Genomic DNA, 24,710 nt, shown 5'->3' on the forward strand with positions numbered 1-24,710 from the left:
AAGGTTGATGAAATGGAAGGGGCTTGGGGGGGGAAAGATCGAGTAGGGGTGATTTTTGAAGACTGATGGGATTGAGGATGTCCAGCAAAAGAACCGAAATGGCGACGACGCGGGAAGTGGGCCGGCGTGCAAGCCGGGCGGAGAGACAGCTTGGAGTGGAGGCTGCGGGGTGGAGGCGGCACGGGGAGTGGCGCTGTAGAGGTAGGGGAGGAGGGAGTGGGGATCGTGGCGCCCAGGCGCCGGCTCGCGGAGAGCCGAGCGGGGCGGCACCGAGCAGCCCCACACCCGCAGGCTCAGGCCGGCCGTGGCCGCGCCGCCCAGGGCTACGGGGTCGTTCTGTGCCGGTGCAGGCCCGCTAGGCCCGCTGGACGCAGTCACGGAGTGGAGCGCTGGGGCCTAGGAGGGTGCAGGCGTGTCCCGGGGAGGCCCTCCTGCCCTTCCTCCGCATCTAGGCCTCTCCACCACTGACTGGGTCCCTCCCGGGAGGGCTCTCCGCCCCTCGATCGCTGCGCTGCTTTCTTGAGGACGCCACACCGCGCAGCCCGCCTCTAGAGGAAGATCCCCAGAAACCCCGGCTCCCTGGTTTTTCCTCTCCCCAACTGCGTGTTCAGGGCTATAGCTCCTGCAGACAGGGGGCGACCGGGCTTGGGATTGGAGGGTGGGCGTGCCGTGTCACCTGGGAGCTGTAGGGAAGTACTGACTCGGGGCCTGACTGGGTGCTTTCCTTGACCCAGGCTGGGCACATTTTGAGGCTCAGCTGCTGCCGGTTTGTTGACAGCCGATGCTGCAATAACCGGGCCGCAATGCGCGTGAATACGGGCTGGATGCTCCCTTGTGCCTTTTCCTTTCTTCGGAAGGTGGAATGGGGAGCAGCCAGCACTTCTAGATTAGAGTTCTGGCCCCGCCACCCCCTAGTCGTGTGAGCCTGGCCAAATCACCTTCTGTTTCGGCGTCACGGTCTCCTCATCTCCTTGGCTTGCAGGGCCATTGTGAGGTACCGGTCACCCAGAAAGCACCCGACAGATGTTCCCTTTTTGTGACTTCATAGAATGCATCCTTCGAGAGGCCAGCTCGCAGAGGTGGGGAGGGGTGTAGCTCGCTGGCTTCTGGGTGCCACGTTCTAGACTGACCATAGAGACCTGGGAATGGAGTGGAAGAAACATAAAATCTTGATGCACACTTTTTCCTCCCCACCTCCGCCGAGGGCCTCTTTTCCACCATCCTTTCCAGCCCCAAACAGGAAGTACTGGCGGTAATATTCTTCAGTCCCTATGGGAGATTCTATTTGTACACTCGTGAATTTTCCCGCCCATCCCTCCCGCTCAGATGATTGCGCCTTGCGCCGTCTCCGTTGTCACACCTCTGGCTCCCGTCCAAGGTCACACCACCTGTGAGCAGAGACCTTGGTGTTAGGAGCCAAGACGGCCGCTAGGGGGAGCTGTCGCCCCGGGAGCGGGCTCAGGGACCAGGGCGCCCTAAGTCCAGCAGGTTGGGGATGGGGGTTTTGTGAAGGGGAAGCCTCCCTTTCAGCTGGATCCCCAAGCCCATCACCCCTTCCTCTCTTGGGACCTCAATTGGTGAAGTATTTTTTCTTTTTCTCTTCTGTTCTTTTTCTTTCTTTCTTTCTTTCGCTAAGGAACTTTTTGTTCAGAGTCAATCTTATTTGAGGCATGAATAAATGCAACAAATGTGGGTGATGGTTTGGTCTAAGGGGAAAGGATACAGCAGAGATCTACTTGACTGCCCCCCTTCCCCCCCCCCCCCCCCCCCCCCGCTTCATTTGGAAATCCCTGAAGTCCCTTACTCAGACTCCTGACTGAGATTCTGAGCCATAGCAGTTGTGGATCCTCCTGAGGCCTCCAGGCAGTGAGATGACCCACCTTAGAACCCACCTTCCAGTGCCCCTCCCCAGAACCCCTGCTTGGATCTTGAGAGGCCCCAGCCTAGTCATCTCCCTGCCGTGTGGCCTTGGTCAGTGGCTTCCCCCCAACTCTCTGGGCATGCAGGAGGAGCCCCCCCAGCACTGCTAGCCACAGTCCCCAAGAGTCTGGATCATGAGCCCCTGACTCCGGGACCCATCTCCAGGCCTCCCTTGGGCCCAGGTCTCACCCCGGCCTGGCAGTGGTGTCGTCACACTCTGTACGGATGGCACATGGGCAGCTCGAGTGACGCAGAGCAGAAGCGTGTGCAGCAGCGCTTGACCCAGCGCAGGGTGGACGATCTGCACATCACCCGAGGCCCGGGGAGGTGGATTCGGGTGGGCAACCCCTCAAACCAGATCCACTGGTCAGCTGCCTCCAGCTGCTGCTTGTCCCCCATGGGAGTTTTGTGCTGGTAGGTCTTCAGGAAGATGATGCGGGGTTCTCCTTTAGGTGATTGCCTTCCCTGGGCTCCAGGGAAAGCGGTCAGGCCATGATCCTTCGATGTCCTTGGGAGCTCAGGCTCCATCTGCTCTTTGCCCTGGAGCACTGCTGCAGGTGACTCCTGTGCCTTGTTCCTCTCCCCCAACCCCTGCTTGAGCTCCCCTGTGGACTGTAATTTCTTGGATTCCAGTGTCTTCTCAGGGCACTCAGCCTCTTGGAGCTCTTCATTATCTTGTTCCACTCTATCGCAGACATTACTGCTCCTGGCAGGGGGAGGGAAGACAGTCAGCAGAGCAGGACTAAGGCCCTGACCCTCCAGCCCTGAGAGAGTTGCTATGCGGCCAGCTCAGGGGGGAAAGCTAGAGAGGACCAGAAGAGAAGCTTCACCACCAGGGGATGTGCCTGGAGGCACGGGATGGGATAAGGATGGGCGAAGGGCCAGGAGAGGTTGCTAGGACCCCTAGGACTGTATGTTGTCTGCATGGACTGCTGGCCAGGATTCTTCCTTTCTGGATTCCAGGTGAAGGGGTGAACTAGTCCAGTGTTTTCAAATTGTGTTCCAAGAAACCTTAAGGTTCTGGGGAGGTATCTCAAATGCCCTCTCCGCTCTGGGAGGGGCAGGGTGAGGGCAGGATACCTTTCCACCCAACAACACAGCTGGGGCTTGAGGACAGATACTTGAAGAGAGGTTGTGCTGCTTTGAACAGGTTGGGAAACTGTGGGATGAGATAGGCCTGACCTTACCAGCTCAGTGTTTCCTGATTTCCGGCATCTAGGAGGCCAGCTCAGAGTGAGGAGCCCAGAGAGGGGGTGTTAACCAGAGGTATTCAGTGCTGGCAGGAGACCTTCCCCAAGGGTGTCTGTTCTCTGTAGAGAACCATTGGGTTCTCTGCACAGTGGTGGCACTGTCCTAGCTCAGTGTGTGAATCAGTGAGGACTCAGCCTCAAGATAATGACAGTACTGTTAAAAGCCACCATTGTGACTTGAATGCCTGCTACACGCCAGGCCCAGGACTCTCTCACACCAGTTCCCCAAAGTAGGGGGCAGCGAAGTGGCCGAGTGGCTTTGCGAGCAAAGGTTTTCAAGGCCGACAAACTGGCGTTCAAATTCGCTTCTGCCTCTTACCATCTGTGCGTTTGGGGAAAGAAATTCAACCTCTAAGAGCCTTAGTTTTCTCATCTGTAAAACTGGGATAATTCTATCTACCTAATTGTGAAGAATTATGTAACTGGGAAATGCTTGTGAAGTGCTTAGCATATACCTGGCACTTAGCAGGTGCCTAATATCAACTTTCTTAATATTCTGGTGTGATTTATGAGGAAGCCAAGCCTTAGTAAGGTGACTGGTCTGCAGGTGAATCTCTGCATTGTGTGGACTTGAGGGTGAGGAGGATGAGCGGCCCCTCTTGCTCGGGTGGTGCCCTGGCTGGTGGTTAGTCCCATAATTGGATGATTGTGACTATGATTAGGACCACAGCTCTGATATCACACAGGAATGGCTTCAGATCCTAGCTCTGCCACTTACCAGCTCAGGTAGCTGGGACAAGTCGCTTTATCTCTTGAGCCTCAGCATCCCATCAGTAAAATGGGGCTAATAAATACCTTTCTCACAGAGCCTTTGTAAAAATTAGGTTTTCTTAATTTCTTAGCATATATAGATTGTGCCTATTCCTAGTAAAGATAGCTGTAGGGTCTGTGGTGGGGGCATGGTGGGCCAAGCTCACCTGGTGGAGATCCCAAGGATCTTCGGAACTCTGAGCAACGAATTCCAACACCTTTTGGCCAAGTTATGCAGTTCTTGGATCCGGGGGTTTGAGCTCTTGAGCAGCTTCAAGAGCGACAAGTTTTTTAATACCTGCCGGGGTCAAGAAACAAGGAAAAGAAAAGCTTCAGCTTTCTGTAGTCTCCCACAACCCACCTAGACTTTGGCTCAACTCAGGTCAGGGCTGGGCCTGGTGACTTCTGGGTCACTAGAAGCCTGGCAACCAGGAGGGACCAAAATGGGGCATCTCACCATCTTAAGTCGGTTCCGCCTAATTGCTTTGCTGACAGGTTGCGGTATCTTGTCCCGTGGTTCTTCATCTTGTAGCTGAGAGAGAGACACAGAGAGACGGAGAGACACAGAGAGAGTGCTAATATAGGAGGAATCCCCCTGAACACCTCCATTATGCTGTTCCATTTGGCTGAGCGTGGTTTGACCAAACTTAGACTGGGATTTTTGGCTTGGTTTGGGGCAGAAATGGGGAGACCATTCTAACTCTCCTGATCTCTCTTCACCCTTCACCTCTCCCTTTCCCCCAGGCTGGATGGCCCCTGCTCTGGGTGTGGCTGGACCCCCTCCACGTCCATTCCCAAGTCCAACCTTGGAAACCATTCTATTCTTGGGCCTCTTCCTTGCTGATGGACTCATAGTGGGGCCGTGAGGCCTCAAAGACAGGTATCTGGGGCAAGACTGGTATCAGGCACCACCTGCACCCTGCCCCTCTCAGTTCGGCCAGCACTCAGGCTGGCTGTCAGGAGGGCTGTGCTGGAGCTTCCAGGGAGGGGGGCTGTGACATCACTGAAATTTGTGACAGCAGCAGGGCTGGGTCTCCAAGGAGTACGTGTGTGGCAGGGGTGGAGGGTGAGGAGGAAACTCCCATTTGTGGAAAACCCTAGTAGGTGCCAGGTAGAGGCATTCTCTTACCTCCCTGTGAGGTAAGAGAATTGTCTCCTCTTTTTAAATAAAGAAGCCAGGGTTCAAAGGGGTTAAATAATTTACTCAAGGCCACACATGTGGATAATGGTGGAGCTGGAAATTTAAGGTCTGACAGTCAATGCACGAAACCAGGGGTTCCCAACTATGCTCATCTGTTCTCTCCCGTCCTATGTTGACTGTGCACGTGCTACATGTCAGGTGTTGTTCTAAGCGCTGAGATAAAAGAACATTCTTCCTCTCAAGGAGTTTACATTCTGCTGGAGGGGAAACAAAACAGTACGCGTGCTTGTAAAGCAAAATGTGTTTACCTATGTGTGTGTATTATAAATTTTACTGAAACAAATATAAAATAATAAAATTCTACAATACTCTTTATTGTAAATTCCAAAGAGCCAGTTTATTCTTAACAGTATGCTTTTCCTGGGTCTTGCCTAACTCCTATCCATAGCCAATCTATGGTTGTTATGGATGAACAAATGTAGCTCCAACATAAATGTTGACATTTTCAGGAGGAAGAAAGTAAAAAAGTGAGAGAATAAAATGTTGGAATTTCACTTATTCACCAATGACACATCGACTTATTTGCTGTATTGGATCAGTTTTCAAATACCGGCAGTGTGTTTTCTCAATTTTTTTTTGGTGTGTGTGCTGTTTACAATGTACTAGCTAGAGACAGGACATATGTGTTTACATTTAATTGCATTATTAACATCTCCTCCGTTAGATGTTAAGGCTAGACCATGGGTGGGCAAGTTTCTTCTGTAAAGGGCAAGATAGTAAACAGGTCAAGCTTTGCAGGCCATATAATTGTACCTGCTCAGCTCTGCTATCGTAGGGTGAAAGCAGCCACAGATAGTATGCAAATGAGTAGGCATGGCTGTGTTGCAATAAAACTTTATTTACAAAAGTAGTTGGGCTGGATTTGGGCCATGATCAACCCCTGGTGCAGACAATCGACAAAATAATAAACCCGATTTATAACGTACCTATGTTTGGGTGTGAATACTCCTACCAGGGCTGAATTCAAGCTACCAATGAGACGTCACTGAATAGAGAATTGAATGGAAATGCATAGTAGCATATGATTATATATTTCCACAACAGTGAAGACTCTCAAGAACATAGATAATAAATAGCAAAAGGTAGCAAACAATTACGAAGTGATGAGTTTGAGCATTTTTTGCCTTTGTTTTTAATATCATTAATTTAATTAAGTTTGTGTAATTTGATTTTTAATGATGGCTAGGCGTAACAACCAGCCAGCAGAGCTTGTAAGAGTGTAATAGGCTTTTGCAAGCTCTTATGAGTCAGTTCCAGCACATCACTGTCCTGTCAGAGGGAAATAAGTGTGGGAAGAAAAGTAAACAGGGCAGAGGGCAGTGGGAGAGCAAAGGCAGAATGTTTGCCATATTAAAATGGATGGAACGGGAAGCATTCACCAACCAGATGAGATGTGAGCAAGGGCCCGAAGGAGGTGAGAGAAGGGGAGACTAGTGGCGGCAGGAGATGAGGACAGGGAGGGGCTGTGGTGAAGAGCAGGGAGAGATGAGGGCTGCTCTGAAGGATCTGCCTAGCTGGCCACATCAGGAATTGGAAGAGCCTGTGGAACACAGCTTCCCCGAGCACCACCCCATTCAGCCGGCCGGTCTGATACCCAGCCGAGTGTGAGAACCACTCTCCAATACACCGCCTCTAGGGCGGAGACACGTGCGTAGAGGGTGCTTAGCCCTGCCTTTTAGGGGTGATGGACCAAGCCTAGGCTGCAGAACAACTTCGTGCATGTCAACGTCCTTTATTATTAGGGTGAAGGGGGGAGGTTAACATGCTGTGACCCAGGCCAGAAACCTAGAGGTGGCTTGAGAGGGAAGCTGTGAAGGACACTCGCTCTCCCCTCTCCCTTCTGTCCACCCCACTACTCCTGGCTCCTCTGCCTGCTCAGGCTCGAGTTTGGCGGTTTTTTTTTTTTCACTCAGAACAATGCCCTCAACATCCACTCAGTTATTGCATGTATCAATAGTTTGGGTTTTTTGTTGTTGAGTTTTATTCCAGAGTATAGAATGCACCACAGTTTATTTAACCATTCCCTTACTGAAGAACATTCGAGTTGTTTCTAATTTAGAGCTATTACAAGTAAAGCTGCTGTGAACATTCATGTATGGGTTTTTGCATGGACATAGTTTTCATTTCTCCATAAGGAGTGCGATTGCTAGTGTCTGTTTAGTTTTCTAAGAAGACACAAACTATTTTCCAGAGTGACTATATTATTTTACATTCTCACCAGCAATGTATGAATGATCGGTTTTTTCTGCATCCTGATCTGCTTTTGGTATGGTTCCCATTTTTTATTTTTATTTATTAAAACTTTTTAAAGTTTATTTATGTATTTTGAGAGAAGACAGAGGGCACAAGCAGGGGAGGGCAGAGAGAAGGAGAGACAGAATCCCAGGCAGGCTGCACGCCATGAGCACAGAGCCCAATGTGGGGCTGGAACGCACAAACTGTGAGATCACGACCTGAGCCGAGATCAAGAGTTGGATGTTTAACTGACTGTGCCACCCAGGCGCCCCACTATGGTCACTATTTTTTAAAATGATTCTCGTAAGTGTGTAGTGATACCTCATCATGGTTTTAACTTGCATTTCCCTAATGGCTATTGATGCTGAACATATTTTATTGTGTTATTTGCCATTTCTGTATTCTCTTTGATAAAACATCTGGTTTTTGTCCATTTTCTAATTGGATTGTTTGTCTACTGCTGAGTTTTTAAAAATTAATTAATTAATTAATTAATTGTTACTTAAATCCAAGTTAGTTAACATACAGTGTAATAATGATTTCAGGAATTTAGTGATTCATCACTTACATATAACACCCGGTGCTCATCCCAGCAAGCGCCCTCCTTTAATGCCCATTGCTCGTTTAGCCTATCCCCCCACCCAACACCCCACCAGCAACTCTGAGTCTGTTCTGTATATTTTAGAATCTCTTCTCGTTTGTCTCCCTTTCTGTTTTTATCTTATTTTTCCTTCCCTTCCCCTATGTTCATCTGTTTTGTTTATTAAATTCCACATATGAGTGAAATCACATGATATTTGTCTTTCTCTGACCAACTTATTTCACTTAGCCTAATACACTCGTTCCATCCATGTTGTTGCAAATGGCAAGATTTCATTTTTTTTTTGATCGCTGAGTAAGATTTATAATGTAATATAGTAATATTCTATAATGTATATTGATACATCTTCTTTATCCATTCATCAGTTGATGGACATTTGGGCTCTTTTCATACTTTGGCTATTGTTGATAGTGCGGCTATAAATATTAGGGTGCATGTGTTTCAAATCAGCATTTTTGTATCCTTTGGATAAATACCTAGTAGTGCAATTGCTGGGTCGTAGGGTAGTTCTATTTTTAATTTTTTGAGGAACTTCCATGCTGGTTTCCAGAGTGGCTGCACCAGTTTGCATTCCCACCAGCAGTACAAAAGGGTTCCTGTTTCTCTGCATCCTCATCAACATCTGTTGTTGCCTGAGTTGTTAATTTTAACCATTCTGACAGGTGTGAGGTGGTGTCTCATTGTCGTTTTGATTTTTATTTCCCTGATGATGAGTGATGGGGAGCATATTTTCATGTGTTTGTTAGCCTTTTGGATGTCTTCTTTGGAAAAATGTCTATTCATGTCTTTTGCCCATTTGGATTATTTGTTTTTTGGGTGTTGCGTTTGATAAGTTCCTTACAGATTTTAGATGCTAACCCTTTATCTGATATGTCACTTGCAAGTATCATTTCCCATTACATTGGTTGCCTTTTAGTTTTGCTGACAGTTGCCTTCACTTTGCAGAAGGCTTATATCTTGATGAGGTCCCAATAGTTCATTTTTGCTTTTGTTTCCATTGCCTCTGGAGATGTGTCAAGTAGGAAGTTACTGAGGTGGAGGTCAAAGAGGTTGTTGCCTGTTTTCTCCTTTAGGATTTTGATGGTTTCCTGTCTTATGTTTAGGGCTTTCATCCATTTTGAGTTTATTTTGTGTATGGTATAAGAAAGTGGTCTAGGGGCACCAGGGTGGCTCAGTTGGTTGAGCATTCAACTCTTGATTTCAACTCAGGACATTATCTCATGGTTCCTGGGATCGAGCCCCATGTCGGGCTCTGCGCTGACAGCACGGAGCCTGCTTGGGATTCTCTCTCTCTCTCTCTCTCTCTCTCTCTCTCTCTGCTCCTCCCCTGCTTGTGTTCTCTCTCAAAATAAATAAATAAAATTAAAAAACAAAAGAAAGAAAGAAAGAAAGAAAGAGAAAAGAAAGAAAAGAAAGAAAGAAAAGAAAGAAAGAAAGAAAGAAAGAAAGAAAGAAAGAAAGTAAGTCTAGGTTCATTCTTCTGCAATGTCACTGTCCAGTTTTCCCAACACCATCTGCTGAACAGACTGTCTTTTTTCCATTGGATATTTTTTCCTGCTTTGTTGAAGATTAGTTGGCCATATGTTTGTGGGTCCATTTCTGGGTTCTCTATTCTGTTCCATTGATCTATGTGTCTGTTTTTGTGCCAGTACCATACTGTCTTGAGGATTACAGCTTTGTAATACAGCTTGAAGTCTGGAATTGTGATGCCTTCAGCTTTGGTTTTCTCTTTCAATGTTACTTTGGCTATTTAGGATCCTTTCTGGTTCCATCCAAATTTTAGAATTGTTTGCTCTAACTCTGTGAAGAATGTTGGTGTTACTGTTGAGTTTTGAGAGTTGTTTATATATTCTAGAGTCAAGTCCTTTGTAACATGTATGATTTGAAAATATTTTCTCCCATCTGTAATACCTTAATTTCCTTTTCTTGTCTTATTTTGCTAGCTAGAACTTCCAGCACCACATTGCATAAAGGTAATGAGAGCAGTTATCCTTGCCTTATTCTTGATCTTATCTTTCACCAGTAAATATGATGTTAGCTCTAGGTTTTCTGTAGATGCTCTATATCAAGTTCAAAGTTACCCTCTATTCCTAGTTTGGTGAGAGTTTTTATAATAATGGCATTGGCTTTTGTCTAATGATTTTTCTGCATGAGTCAATATGGTCATGTGATTTTTTTCTTCTTTGGTTCATTACTATGGTAGATTATATTAATTGATATTTGAATATTGAAATAGGCCTGCATGCCTGAATAAACCCCACTGGGTTTTGGTGTTTAACACTTTTTATGTAATTTTGGGTTGAATGTTTGGTAATATTTTGTTGAAGATTTTCTGTGTCTATTTTTGTGAGAGCTATGGGTCCTTTATATGTTACACGTATTACTCTTGAACTGGCACAGTAGTATTTGAGAGGGGACTTAAAATAGTTGTAAATATATATTACAGACTCTAGGGAAATGACTAAAATTTTTTTAAAAAGAAGTATAATTGGTAGGCTAAGAAAGGAGAGAAAATAGGATCATGTAAAATGCTCAAAGCAAAAGAAGGCAGAAAAAGAGGGAAAGAAAGAAAAGAAAGAACAAGTACAACAAATAGAAAATAGTTATAAGCATAGTAGATATTATGCCAATTATATCAATGATGACTTTAAATGTGAATGGCCTAAATATATTCTAATTAAGAGACTGGAACTGTCAGAGTAGACAAAAAACAAAATAAAACAAACAAACAAAAAAAACCCAAACCAAGACCTAATTATATGTTGTCTAAGAGAACCCCACTTTATTTTTTATTAAAAATTTTTTTAATGTTTATTCATTTTTGAGAGAGAACACAAGCAGGGAGGGGCAGAGAAAGAGAGATATAGAGAATCCGAAGCAGGCTCAGTGCTATCAGCGCAAAGCCCAACGTGGGGCTCATACCTGTGAACTGTGAGATCATGACCTAAGCCAAAGTCAGACGCTCAACCAGCTGAGCCACCCAGGTGCCTTAAGAACCCCACTTTAAATATAAAGCCAAAGATAGTTTAACAATAAAGGGATAGAGAAAGACATACCATGTTCACACAGTCAAAGGAAAGCTTGAATAGCTATATTAATTTCAGATAAAGCAGACTTCAGAACAAGAAACATTATCAGGGATAAAGAAGATTGTTAAATAATAATAAAGGAGTCCATTATCCAAGAAGACATAATAAGCTTTAATATATATGCCCCTAACAATAGAGTGTCAAAACATGTGAGGCAAAAACCAGTAGAACTCCAAGGAGAAATAAACAAATACACTGTTATAGTTGGAGACTTCAACACCTCTCTTTCAGTAATTATAAGTCAAACAGGCAGAAAAATCAGTAAGGATATAGTTGAACATCACCAGCAATCAGCTTGATCTAATTGGCATTTATGGAATACTTCATCCAACAAATAGCAGAATACGCATTCTTCTCAAGCTTATATGGAACATTCATGATAGACCACATTCCAGGCTATAAAACACACCTGAACAGATTTTTAAAAGAATAGAAATCATACAAAGTATGTTCTCAAAACACAATGGAATTAAATTAGAGGCCAATAACAGATAGTTGGGAAAGTCCTGGATATTATTAAACAATCTGCTACTGAATAACATGGATCAAAGAAGAAATCTCAAGAGAAATTTTAAAATATTTTGAACTACACGAAAGTGAAAATACAAGTTATCAAAAGTGTAGGGTGCAGTGAAGACTGTGGTTAGGAGGAAGTTTATAGCACTAGTGCATATACTGGAAAAGAGGAAAGATCAGAAATCAATCTAAGCTTTCATCTTATAAAATGAGAGAAAGAAGGGCAATTTAAGCCTAAAGCAAGCAAAAGAAAATAATAAAAATTAGAGCAGAAATCAATGAAATTGAAAACAGGAAAACAGTAGAGAAAATCAATGAACCCCACAAATTGTTCTTTGAAAAGGTAAAAATAAACAGATCTCTAGCCAACCTAACCAACAACAAAAAGAAAGAAGATACAAATTACCAATATCAGAAATTTAAGAGGGACCACCACTATTGATCCTAGGGACATCAAGAGGATAATAAAGGAATATCATGAACAACTCCATGCCCTCAAATTTGATAACTTAGATGAAATATGTCTATTGTGTTGTGTTTTGGTACTGTCTTTGTCTGGGTCTGGTAATACCAAGTTCCTAAAATATGTTGAGAAGTGTTCCTTCCTATTCCATTTTCTGAAAGAGATTGTATAGAATTGGTATTAATTCTTATACATAATTCTCCTAATAAACATTGGGTGGATCTCTCCAGTGAAACCATCTGGGCCTAGATATTTCTTTCTTTTTTTTTTTTTTTTTAAGAGGTGTGTGTGTGTGTGTGTCGCATTGACTACATTCTTTTTTTTTTTTAATTTTTTAATGTTTATTTATTTATTTTTGAGAGAGAGAGAGACAGAGCACGAGCAGGGGAGGAGCAGAGAGAGAGGGAGAAACAGAATCTGAAACAGCCTCCAAGCTGTCAGCACAGAGCCCGACGCGGGGCTTGAACTCAAACCCGTGAGATCATGACCTGAGCTGAAGCCGGACGCTCAACCAACTGAGCCACCCAGGTGCCCCAGATTCAATTTCTTTTATAGTTATAGAGCTGTTTTTATGATCTATTTCATGTTGGGTGAGTTTTGGCAGTTTGTACTTTTTGAGGATTTAGTCCTTTTTATCTAAATTGCCAAATTGATGTGTGTAGAATTGTTCTTAGTAGTCCTTTATTATCTCTTTAATGTCTGGGAGTCTGCAGGGATATCCTCTGTTGCACTCATGAAATTGATAGTTTAGGTCTTCTGTTTCTTTTTTTCCTTCGTCAATCTTGTTAGAGGTTTGTCAACTTTACAGATCTTTCCAAAGAAGCAGCTCTTTGTTTCCTTGGTTTTCTGCATTGTTTTTCTATTTTCAGTTCTTTGGGGTTTATTTTGCTCTTCTGATTCTAGTTTGAGGCAGGAGCTTAGATTGTTGGTTGGAGGCCTTTCTTCCTTTGAAAGTAAACATTTAGTGCCGTAAATTTTCCTTTCAGCATCCAGTTAGCTGTGCCCCACAAATTTTGATACTTTGTACTTTCATTCAGCAAAATTTTTAAAAATTTCGTTGAGATTTTCACTTTGACCCATAGATTATTTAGAAGTATGTTGTTTACTTTTCATGTGTTTGGAGATTTTTCCTGTCACCTTTCTGTTGCTAACTTGGACCTATTTGATTCCACTGTGGTCAAGGGAATACTCACTGTATAATTTTAAATCTCTTTCAATCTTTGAAATCTCTTGAGGTTGTGTGTGGTTTGGTGTTTTGATTTTTTACTTAGGGTATTGTCTATTGGGGCGGATATTCCATGGGCACTTGAAAAGAATGTGTATCTTGCTGTTGTTGGATGGAGTAGTCTCTAAATGTCAGTTAGATCCTTTTGGCTGATGGTTTTGTTAAGTTCTTACAGATCCTGTTGTTTTTCTGCCTAGTATTTCTATCAGTTGTTCAGAGATGTGTGGAAGTCTCCAACTCTGATAGTGTATTTGCCTGTTTCTCCTTTGGGTTTTATCAGTTTAGTGCCTACATGTTTAGGATTACTTTGTCTTCCTCCTGGTTTGACCCTGCTATCATTATGTAATGTAACTTCTTTTCCGGGTGATTTTCTTTTATCTGCTATTACCTAATATTAAGATGGCAGGCTCTGCTGTCTTTTGATTAATGTTTGTATGGCATATTTCTTTTACATCCTTTTACTTTCAACCTACCTATGTCATTATATTTGAAGTGAATTTCTTGCTGATGGCTTATAGCTGGGTCACATTTCTGTATTCTGTTTTTCAGATCTCTCACTTTTAAATGACTTATTTAGGCCATTTCCAGTTGATGTAATTATTTATGTCTTAGTGTTTCCATTTGCCATTTTATTTTCTGTTGGTTCCCTCTATTTTTCATTCCTCTGTTCTGTTTTTCCACCCTTCTTGTGTTACTTGAACATCTTTTAGGATTCCATTTTTTATTTATCTATGGTGTTTTCAAGTGTATCTCTTTGTGCAGAGTTTTTAGTGACTGCTCTGGGGTTTCATCATACATTCATAATTTATCACAGTCTACATGAGTCACAGTATCGACATTTTGCCACTTCCAAGTGAGGTACAGAAGCCTTCTGTTTAGATCTTTACTTTCCCTTTTATAATGTCTTACATATTTCCTCTACATACACTGAGAACCACATCAGACAATGTTATATGTTATAATTTATACTTTGGCCATTGAGTATAATTTAGAAAACACCAGTGGGGAAGGATAGTCTATTACATTTACCTGTATTTCCATTCTTTTCATTTATCTTTCTTCATTCTTGATGTTTTAAGTTTCCTTCTTTTACCATTTCCTTTATGTTTGAAGAACTTCCTTCAGCCATTTTTTAAAAGTAACCTCTACACCCAGCGTGGGGCTCGAACTCACAACCCCAAGATCCAGTCACACACTCTACCAACTGTGTCGGCCATTCTTTTAGGGTAGGTCTTCAGACAACAGATACTCTTAGTGTTTCTTTTATTTGAGAATGTCTTAATTTCATCTTCAGTCCTAAATGGTCTTCTTTCTGGGTATAGCATGTCAGAGATAAACAAATTAGCTAAAGTAGAAAGGACAGATTTTGATCATTAGTATACTCTTGTAATAGGGAAAAGAATCCAGTGTGAACTGAATTCAGCTTTGATTTGTATAGACAACTTGGCATCTTGAATTCAGGAATAGGGAATGGGGGTAAGTGGGGGCTCTGTAGAGCCAAGGAAGTGAAAATTTACAAAAAGCATAAAGGGGGTATTGGTCCATGTGAGACCTATCTAGGTTTGCTAACTGACACTATTGAAGTTAGGCTCCTACACTTCCACGAAATATGCATATCTTGCTGTTGGGAGACAGGGCCCTATATTGGGAGGGGGGGCGTTGGCTAGAGCAAACAGTAAATTCATTTGGCAGCCTTGAGTTTTCTCAGGCAGGCACTTTAAGGGGTCTGGGGTCATCCTAGGGATTCAGCCTTGAGTTGTTAGAAACTATGTTAGTGTTTGTTCAAGTCTGTATAGACCAAGTTTAAGGCCATGTTGAAAAGAGGGCTCAGAGGAGCCCAGCTAGAGTTTGGTCAAGGAGAGAATCTTTGTCAGGCACTCTGGACTGACCGTATCTTCCTTCGCTCCTTGAATGCTGTCCCACTTCTTTCTGGCAGCTCAAATCTGCTGCAACTGAACTGTTGTTCCCCCACAGGAAAGGTGTCATTTCTCTCTGACTGCCTTCACGATTCTTTCATTGACTTGAGTTTTCAGAAGTTTGATTATGGTGTGTGTTATCATGGATTTATTTGGGCTTATGCCGGAGATTCAGTCGGCTTCTTGAATCTGTAGGTTCAGGTCTTTGTCGAACTTGGGAAACTTTCAGCCATTCTTTTCTGGAATATTTTTTCAGCTTCACTTCCTTTTCCTCTCCACCTGGGACTCCCGTAACACAAATGTTAAATCTTTTGTTACTGTCTCACAGGTTTCTGAAGCTTTGTTCTTGCTCTTTATCCTTTTTAAATATAATTTTCTCTCTCTTTCAGATTGGATCATTTCTACTGTTCTATCTTCAAATGCACCTGTCCTTTCAAACATTATCTCCAACCTTCTATTGAGCCTACCCAGTGAGGTGGTTTTATTTTACATTTTGGTTTCTGTATTAGTTTCCCAGGCCTGCCTGCTGTAACAAATGACCACAAACTTGATGGCTTAAAACAACAAGTTTATTTTCACACAGTACTGGAGGCCAAGAGTCCAAAACCCAAGGTGGTGGTTCCTTCTGGAGGCTCCAAGGGAGAACCTGTCCCATGCCTCTCTCCTGGCTCCTGGTGATCACCAGGCATCCTGGGTGCTCCTTGGCTTATCGACCCATCATCCCAGTATTTGCGTCCATCTTCACATGGTGGTCTCCCCTGGGTCTCTTTCTGTGTTTTCACATTGTCTTATAATGGACGCCAGTTATTGGATTTAGTGCCCACACTACTCCAGTTTGACCTCATTTTAACTAATTATTTCTGCAGAGACTCTATTTCCAAATAAGGTCACATTCTGTAATATCGGGTATTTTGGAGAACACGATTCAACCCAGCACAGTAATTTTTTTCTTCAGTTCTAACATTTCTATTTTCTTTGTGTCTTCTATTTCTTTTTCTGAGATTTTTAAAAATAATTTTTAAAAACTTTTTACTTATTTATTTTGAGAGAGAGAGAGAAAGAGAGAGAGAGGAAGAGGAGAGAGAGAAAATTCCAAGCAGGCTCTGCACTGTCAGCACAGAGCCTGTCTTAGGGCCCGAACTCACAAACTGAGATCATGACCTGAGCCAAAACCAAGAGCTGGAAGTTTAACCAACTGAGCCACTCAGATGCCCCTCCCTGATGTTTGTTTTCATTTATTTGAAGAATGTTTGTAATTGCTTGTTGAAGCTTTTTAAAAAATATTTGTTTTTGAGAGAGAGAGAGCACAGTGAGTGAGGGGCAGAGAAGGGGACAGAGGATCTAAAGTGGGCTTTGTGCTGACAAGCAGAAAACCCAAGGCAGAGCTTGAACTCACAAACTGCGAGATCATGACCTGAGCCAAAGTTGGACGCTTAACCGATTGAGCCACCCAAGTGCCCCAACTTGTTGAAGCATTTTTATAGTGACTGTCTTAAAATCATAGATAAATCCAGCAACACTGATCTGTTGGTATCTGTTGATTGTCTTTTCTTATCCAAATTGAGATTTTCCCAGTTCTATGTATGATGAATTATTTACAGTTATAACCTGGACATTTTGGAAATTATGTTATGAGACTCTGGATTTCATTTAAACCTTCTGTTTTAGTAGGCCTTGGATGACCTGGTCCAGTGATACCAACTCTTTACCACCAGATGAGAGTGAAAACCCGCACTACCCACATGACCCCCCTGACACCACCCAGTAGGGGAAGGGTAGGGTAGGGTTGCCTCATTACTGCTGGGCAGAGGTGGACATCTAGATTCCATACTGAGCCTCCTTTACATTGGGGGAAGGGAGTGGGGCCTCATCATTGCTGGATGGGGATGGTAGTGTAGCTCCCCCCATGGCCTCCTCTGACACCATGGAAATGGGGAAGGGTACTTGGAGAGAGGTACTTGTTACTGTTGGGCAATGATGAAGCCTCCCCCCACCAACACCGCTTGGAGGTGAAGTGGGGGAGGTGCCCTGTAACCTCTGTTACAAGACAAACATTGAAGTCTAGGCTGTCCCCCTCTGTCTGCAGGTGGAGGCTAGGAGTGCCTTTTCCTCTAGTATTTTGCTGGAGTGGGCCATTTAATGTCAGAAGATTTCTGTCTTGCTAGGATGCCCCTTTCTCAGTCCTTTGACAAGAGAAAACAGGCTTTTCATGGAGGCGACTTTAATCTGTGCCTTGTTGGCATTTCCAGGTTGCAGGCTTCTCCAGACCCTAGCAAAAAGAAAGCCTACTGGGGGGCAGTGGGGGGAGGAGTCCTGGTTGATCTGCCTTCTTATGTTTGTTTGAGATAAAATGTCCAGCATTTTAACCTGTACTTGTGGGAAGGAAAGAGAGGAATGCATCTACTCCATTTTATTCAGAGCCCAAAGTCCTCTTTTTATTTTATGCCCTCTTCATTCTTATAAATCCAAACTGGAGATGTTTCTGGATTTTTTATCCCTCTAAGAACTTGTAGGTCACTCTGAATCTTATCCGGGTCCACTTGGCTAGACAAAAGCCATGCCCACAATTTCTTTGAGATAAGCCCTTCTCTGCATTAGGCTTCTGCTGAAATGGCTAAGGGACAACACCCTTCAGCTTTCTAGAATCTCTATTGTTTGATTTAGAGGATCTGTAAAGCACACCTATAATCTTAGAGGTCTTTTATCTGACTGAATAGTACTCTGAGGCGTTGCCTTTCGTCTTCCTGAGATGTGAACTCAAGATCTTAACAGTCAAAACCTCAGTTTCATTTTTGGACCATGGTGGGGTTTTTTGTTCGTTTGTTTTTGGTTTTGTTTTTTAAGGTTTTCAATGCCCTGGATTATTTGAGCTTTGCGAGGAAAGCACTTCTTACTGTGACTATCATTTGCCATTTGGAGAGGCTGCGAATTTCCTACCATGAAGTTCTGGCTCTTTTATATTTACCACTGCTTCCCTTTGGCTCAGGGTTTCTCAGCCTCAGCACTACTGATATTCTGGGCAGAATGAATCTTTGTGCGGGGGGAGGTAGGGAGAGGGGTCTGTCTTGCAATTAGACGCTATTTACCAGCATCCCTGGCCTCTACTAACTGGATGCCAAGAGCAACCTCTCTAGTTTCGAGGACCAAAAATGTCTCCAGACATTGCCAAATGCCCCGCGGGAGGCCACCTCGCTGTCACTCGGGAGCTGCTGCCTTAGTTCCGCCCTCTCTGCTGGCATTTTACTGTCAGCAGCGAGAAGAGACCAGGTGGCGCCTTTGACGCCTTCCTGGGAAATGTCCTCAGCTAGACCACCCAGCTCATCAGGGGTACTTTCTGCTGCCCACTGTACTGCAGGCGACGGGGCTGCTAACCTCTGTGCTAGGACATAACCGGCTTCCTCTCCCCCAGTTCCCCAGTTCCCCAGTTCCCAATAGCATTTACCCACTTTGCTGTCGGCCCTGCCTTTTTCTCAAAGGCCCGAGGCTTCTATTAACAGCGTTTCAGTCTCATCAATTTGTGGTGAGTGCTAACGCCACTGCCACATTTCGGAGCTGACACAGCAGCACTCTCCCGCAGTACCAAAGTCTGGGCCCTGTCTCCTGCTGCATGGCAAACTAGTCTTGAGTGTAGCAGTTTAATACAAGAGGGATTTATTATGTCAGGGGTTTGGGGCATCAGGAATCCAGGAGTGCTCTAGCTGAGGTGGTGATGTCTCAGCATCTCTCGAGGTGGCCGTCAAGCCCCCGGCCAGGACCGCAGTCCACTCTCTCGAGGCTCCACCGGGCCCGGCGGTTCCGTTTCCCTGCGCCCGCATGCGGTTGCCAGCCGGTCTCTGTTCTTCCTGGCCGTCGGCTGGAATCTTCAGTGCCATGCCACGTAGGCCTGTCTGCATGGCTGTTGATGACACAGTAGGGTGCTTCCTCCAGAGCGAGCGAGCCAAGCAACAGAGGACACACACCCGAGACGGGAGCTGTGGTCTTTTGTTTTTTCAATCCTAGTTTTGGACGGGATCCACCACCGTTTGTGACTGTATCGAGAGTCGCCTCGATACAGTGTAGCAGAGGACTACACAAAGGTAAGAATAAAGGAAAGGCAGGGAGCACCGGGGGGCCTTTGGTGGCAGGCAGCTGCGTTTCAGTTTTCATTCAATTCAAGATATTCTTCTCATTTCCTTTTGGAGTTCACCTTTGACTCTCAGTTTTTTTTGAAGTGTCCTGTTTTATTCCCAAGGATTGGGGGTGTCTCCCAGATGCCTTTATTGGTTACATTTTAATTCTTGTATAGTCATAAAACATTTTGTCTGATTTAGATTCTTTTAAATTTGTTGAGGTTCGTTTGGTGGCCCAGGCTGTGATGCAGCTTGGTGAATGCTTTATGTGCAGTTGCAAGAATCCTTATCCTGCTGTTTTCGGGTTAAAGTGTTAGCAACGTGGCAGTCGGAACAAGTCAGTTGATAGCGTTCAGGTTTTCTACCTCCTTCCTTTTTTCTCCTACTTGTTTTATTGATTACTGAGAGAGCAGTATTGAATTCTCGAACTGAAATATAGATTTTTCTCTTTCTATTTTAGGTCTATTGGTTTTTACTTCATCTGTTTTTGAAACTCTGTTATTAGATGTATTCGCATTATAATAGTGAAGTCTTTTTGGTGAATTGAACTTTTTATTGTTATCACTATCCCTCTTCCATCACTGCTAATAGTCTTTTTGAAGGTTTATATTTGTCTGCTATGAATACTGCCACTCCAGTTTGATTTGATTACTGTTTGTGTGGTACATCTCATTCCATCCATTTACTTTTTTTTTTTTTAATTTTTAATTAATTAATTTATTTATTTTTGAGAGAGAGGGATAGAGTGTGAGTGGGAGGGGCAGAAAGAGAGGGAGACACAGAATCCGAAGCAGGCTTCGGGCTCTGAGCTGTCAGCACAGAGCCCAATGTGGGGCCCAAACTCATGAACCACGAGATCATGATCTGAGCCAAAGTCGGGTGCTTAACCGAGTGAGCCATCCAGGTGTCCTTCCATCCATTTACTTTTAACGTACATGTTTCTTTATAGTTAAATTCGGTTTCTATAGACAGCACATTATTGCCTTTTGCTTTATTTCCAAATGTACTAGTCTGTCCTTTAATTGGTTCTTTCATTGGCAATTGGATTAAAATCTTACATATTTGTTTTATATTTCCATCCATTTTTTTCTCATTTTTTTTCCTTACTTTGGATTAATTACATTTCTTCAGGGAAAAACATCAACCTATTGGGTACCAAAAATAGACAATAAGACTTATTCCATTTGATTGAAACATTACTCATAGTACACCAAACAACATGAACAGGAGCATAGCTGTCTGTCTGTGGTTCACTTGGCCCCAGGTCCAATAACTGATATGGTGGTCCCAGATGCATAGCACACACATAGTGGCTTTACCCTGTGGCTGGGGAACCAGGCCCAGAACTTCTATAGCAAGCAGTAAGCAAACCTGCCTTGGTCTGAGAAAGACATGATCTGGTCTCTCAAGCTCTATTAACAATTATCAATCCTAAGCAAGGGTGCAGAAGAGAAGTCAAATCCTTGCAATCTTGACATAGTCAACAAGACACGTTGAACACCAAAAGGGTCAGGGAGAATGCCTCCCAATATTTAAAAAAATTTTTTTTTAAATATTTTATTTATTTTTGAGAGAGAGAGAGAGAGAGAGCAGGGGAGGAGCACAGAGAGAGGGAGACACAGAATGCAAAGCAGACTCCAGGTTCTGAGCTGTCAGCACAGAGCTCGATGTGGGCCCGAACTCAAGAAACACGAGATCATGACCTGAGCCAAAGTCGGACGCTTAACCGAGTGAGCCACCCAGATACCCTGGCTCCCAATATTTTTATTATTTCACTTTATCTTCATAATGGCTTGTTATTTATACCTCTTAAAAAAAATTTTTTTAGTGGTTCCCCTTGCATATATGGTGTATGTCTTCAATTAACCAAAGGCAATCTTCAAATAATGTCATACCACTTATACAGCAGAGGGTCCTTAAATAGTATACTTCCAATTACTCATCCCATCATTTTAACTATTGTTATTGTCATAATTTAACTTTTATATATGCTATATACCCACAACGTACTGCTGCTGTTTTAAAAATTGAAGTGTTGTGACATACAGGGGCACCTGTGTAGCTCAGTCGGTTGAGTGTCAGACTCTTGATTTCGGCTCAGGTCATGATCCCAGGGTTGTGGGATCGAGCCCCACAGTCAGCATGGAGCCTGCTTAAGATTTCCTCTCTCTTTCTCTTTCTCTCTCCCTTTCTCTCTCTCTCTCTCTCTCTCTCCCTGCCCCTCTCCCCCACTTGTGCTCTCTCTCTCTCTAAAATACATTTTTTTAAATGTAGTGACATAATTTTATATTAATTTCAGGTGTATAACATAGTCATTCAGCAATTATATACATTACAAAATGCTCACCACAGTAAGTGTACTTATCACCTCTCACCACATAGTTATTGGCTATATTCCCTACTCCAGACTTTACATCCCCATGACTTCGAAAGCAAAAGAGGAGTGTATTGCCACTCTTTTGCTTTAGTCAATTGTCTTTTAAGGTGATTAAACACAGAAAAATGTCTCTTATATTTACCTTCATTCTGTCCATTTCCAGAGATCTTTACTTGTTTATGTAGATCTTTCTGGAGGCAGAAAGAATATGATACCGGCGAGCAACCTGCATCTAGGAAGGAAATGAACTCTTACCTGTCTGAATGGAGTCCCCGTCTTCCTCCTGCTTCACAAGCGTGCCAGCGCCTGTGCCCCATTTCTTCTTGGAGGCTCCCGTCCTTCTTTGGAATTCAGGTTAATTGGTTGCTCTGCAAACTCAGCTCTCTGATGGGTTTGACAAAAGCTGTAATTTTATAGACTACCTAACAATTTTTAAAAATTGTGATTAGTGTGGTCATGTTGCTGTCCCCAGCTCTCTACATCCTGCGTGGAGCCTGAAGTCTTGGCCATCTACTTTCCCACGGCTCCTTTTACCCCCTTTGGCCATCTGCTCCTGGGTCCGCTGCCTGGCTCCTTCTCTGGGCTGGCACCCTTCCGGCTTAGTCCCCTGAATTCTCTCTAGCTTGGACGCTTTCCCCTCTCTACCCCTTTATGAGGCAACTATCTGGCAAAGAGAAGAGACAGAGGTTCCAGATCTGTCACCATCTTGGGGACAGCTCAAAACAATTCATGGAGTCCTGTTCCCAGGAATAAGCCTGGAAAGGGGGGAAGCGGCTTTGGGAGTTGAGCTCTCACCCACCACACTCCAAGTTGGCCTCATTCCTCTGTGCTAGGAAATGGGACCGAGTGTCTACTCCACCCATGAATGAGGAATAAGAATCAAATTGACTGAGACCTTTCTTGGAAGATGAAAACTGCAACAGGACTGAAGGGGAACAGGCTGGGGCAAGCGGTTGTAAGCATAGTCTCTGGAGCAGCCTATCTGGATTCCAAATCCATGATTTATTTGCTGTATGGCCTTGGACAAGTTCCTTGACCTCTCTGTACCTCAGTTTTCATCTGGAAAATGGAAATAATAATAATAGTACTTACCTCACAAGATTGTTAAGAGGATTAAAAGAGTTAATAAATATAGGCAAAACACTTAGAACAGCAACAGATATATAAGTTCTGAAGAAGTGTTAACTATTAGGGTGTACTTCCTATAATTACAGAAATTCGTGGAAGAAAGCAGTTTCCTCCCTTTCTCAGAACCCATTACCATCAAAACACCTAATGTTTATTAAGCATCTCCAAAGTGCCCACGTCCGGTACTAAGCATTTTATACGAATTACCTCATAGATAGTAGGGATTAATTATTCCTACCTAATAAGCAAGGAAATCAAAGAACAGAGAAATTAAGTGTTTATACAACCAGCTAGATGGAGAGCTAGGTTTGCAACCCAGGAGGGTCTGACGACCACGCCTGTGTCCTTAACCACGTGCCTCCCATAAACTAGTTTCCTTGCTTGTAAAATAGTGGGAAAGCCGCCGGCTGTGTTTCTCCCAGGGTTTTGGGATCCCACTAACAAGAGAAGCAACAGCGCTCAGGTACTTGTACAGAGCGCTGGTCCCCGACAGGGAAACCCGAATGTATCACGACTCCATCCCTCTCTTTGCACATGCCCCTCCCCACCCCACCCCCGCCCCTCTTCTCTGCTTGTTGAACTCATTTCTTCAAGATTCGGCTCAGATATCAGCACCTAGATTTTATTCTAACAATGGAGGGATTTAAGCAGGGGGCGGCACACCAGAGTTGGCGGTTTGAAATGATGGCTGACGACTGGGGCGGGGGGCGGGGGGCGGGGATGGAGTGTAGCCGGGCCGAGCGAGTACAGGGTACCCAGATAGAAGGCTACTGGAAGAGCCAAGGGAGAGATGGTGGTGGAAATGGAGAGGGTTGGTGGATTGGAAAGTTATTCAGGAAGGAGAATCGACAGGAAATGGAGGTGTATTTAGCGCAGGACAGAGAGGTGCCAAGGATGACTCCTAGTTCCTGGCTTGCTCGCGGATGTTTGTTGAGTGAATGGACGAATGACCCCACGGCAGAAGCATCCCCGACAGACACCCCCGACCCGGTCCCGTCCCGTCCCGTCCCCGAGGCTTCTGGAGCTGCGAGCACGAGCACAAGGGGATGGGGGGAGGGAGGGAGGAGGAAGAGAATGGGCAAGAGTCTCAGTCCAGGAGTTAAGCAGATTGGACACTTCTGGCGCTGGTCTGTGCAGGAGGCGCGGCGAGGGGGGCAAGCCCTTCTCCTCTCCTCCCTCAGTGTGCGCGTTGCCCCTCCACCCCCGCCAGCCCGGATGCACAGCGCCCCTGTTCGCGCCCTGGAGGGCTTGGCTTCTCGCCGGCGTCTCGGGGCGCGGCGCTGCGGCCCACCCCTGCAGCCCTGACCCGCCCCGTCCCGGCGCCCACCCCGCCCAGTGCGCTGGAAGGCTGGGCGGCGGCTCGGTCCGGTCCCGGATCCAGAACCGGGGGCTGCCGGGTGAGTCCCAGGTTCAGGAGGCCCTCCGCCGCGGCGCACCTGCCCTGAGTCGCGGCACCGGGTCAGTGCCCTCCCGGCTCCGCCGGGCCCCTTTCCCCGCGTGCGCCTTCTCGCCCGGGGTGCGGGTGCGTTCCGGCGGGGCTGCCCACGAGTCGCCAGCAGCAAGTGCGCGTGGGCCGAGAACCCGCGCGTGTCCCCGCGGCGGGGCTGCGCCGCCGGGGCGCGGCGCAGCAAGTGGAACGGAGCGTGCGGAGCCCAGCGCCCGGGCGGCGGGTTGCGGGCGGGCTGCGGGCGGAGTGCAGACGAGCGTGGCCGGCCGCGGGGCAAGGATGCGCGCGGGGAACTTTTCGCCCGGCCTGGAAGTGCGAGCGGCCGCGCCCGAGGGGGCTCCCCGCGGCGGCCGGGAGGGAGGCGAGCGCGGGTGCCCGTCGCCACCCCTCCCCCACTTCCGCCGCCCGCCGCTTCCTCGTTCCCGGCTCCCAGGGCCCGGCCGTCCCGCGGGAGCCCCGGCAGCGCAGCCCCACCCCGGCTGG

At 45.3% G+C, this 24,710-nt stretch overlaps 2 protein-coding genes across 7 annotated transcripts in view; one reads left to right on the forward strand and one right to left on the reverse strand.

The window, feature by feature from the left end:
- Nucleotides 1-24,710, forward strand: part of SYS1 (SYS1 golgi trafficking protein) — a 34,971-nt gene that overhangs the window by 8,368 nt on the left and 1,893 nt on the right. Inside the window, exon 4 of one of the 2 annotated variants that reach the window (XM_078444046.2) lies at nucleotides 21,816-21,834. The exons of the other annotated variant lie outside the window; for it this stretch is intronic. Within the exon in view, the coding sequence (XP_078300172.1) occupies nucleotide 21,816 (1 nt within the window). The 3' untranslated portion in view covers nucleotides 21,817-21,834. Of the gene's footprint in view, nucleotides 1-21,815; nucleotides 21,835-24,710 lie in introns of those variants that run through there. 2 annotated transcript variants of the gene reach the window in all.
- TP53TG5 (TP53 target 5) lies at nucleotides 1,269-24,405 on the reverse strand. Of its 5 annotated transcripts, none has more exons than XM_078444043.2 (7): nucleotides 24,292-24,405; nucleotides 22,548-22,711; nucleotides 21,908-22,036; nucleotides 4,378-4,452; nucleotides 4,088-4,218; nucleotides 2,110-2,626; nucleotides 1,272-1,388 (listed from the first exon to the last, which is right to left on the reverse strand). In XM_078444043.2, the coding sequence occupies exons 4-6, from the start codon at nucleotides 4,378-4,380 to the stop codon at nucleotides 2,131-2,133; spliced, it is 630 nt and encodes a 209-aa protein (XP_078300169.1). In that variant the 5' UTR covers nucleotides 4,381-4,452; nucleotides 21,908-22,036; nucleotides 22,548-22,711; nucleotides 24,292-24,405; the 3' UTR covers nucleotides 1,272-1,388; nucleotides 2,110-2,130. The 5 variants fall into 5 exon arrangements, with proteins under 5 accessions (XP_078300167.1, XP_078300169.1, XP_078300171.1 ...); XM_078444045.2 differs by having other exon boundaries at nucleotides 21,908-22,074; XM_078444044.2 differs by having other exon boundaries at nucleotides 24,217-24,293.

Source organism: Panthera onca, chromosome A3 (assembly GCF_046562875.1).
Source record: "Panthera onca isolate mPanOnc1 chromosome A3, mPanOnc1 haplotype 2, whole genome shotgun sequence".
Lineage (NCBI taxonomy): Eukaryota > Metazoa > Chordata > Mammalia > Carnivora > Felidae > Panthera > Panthera onca.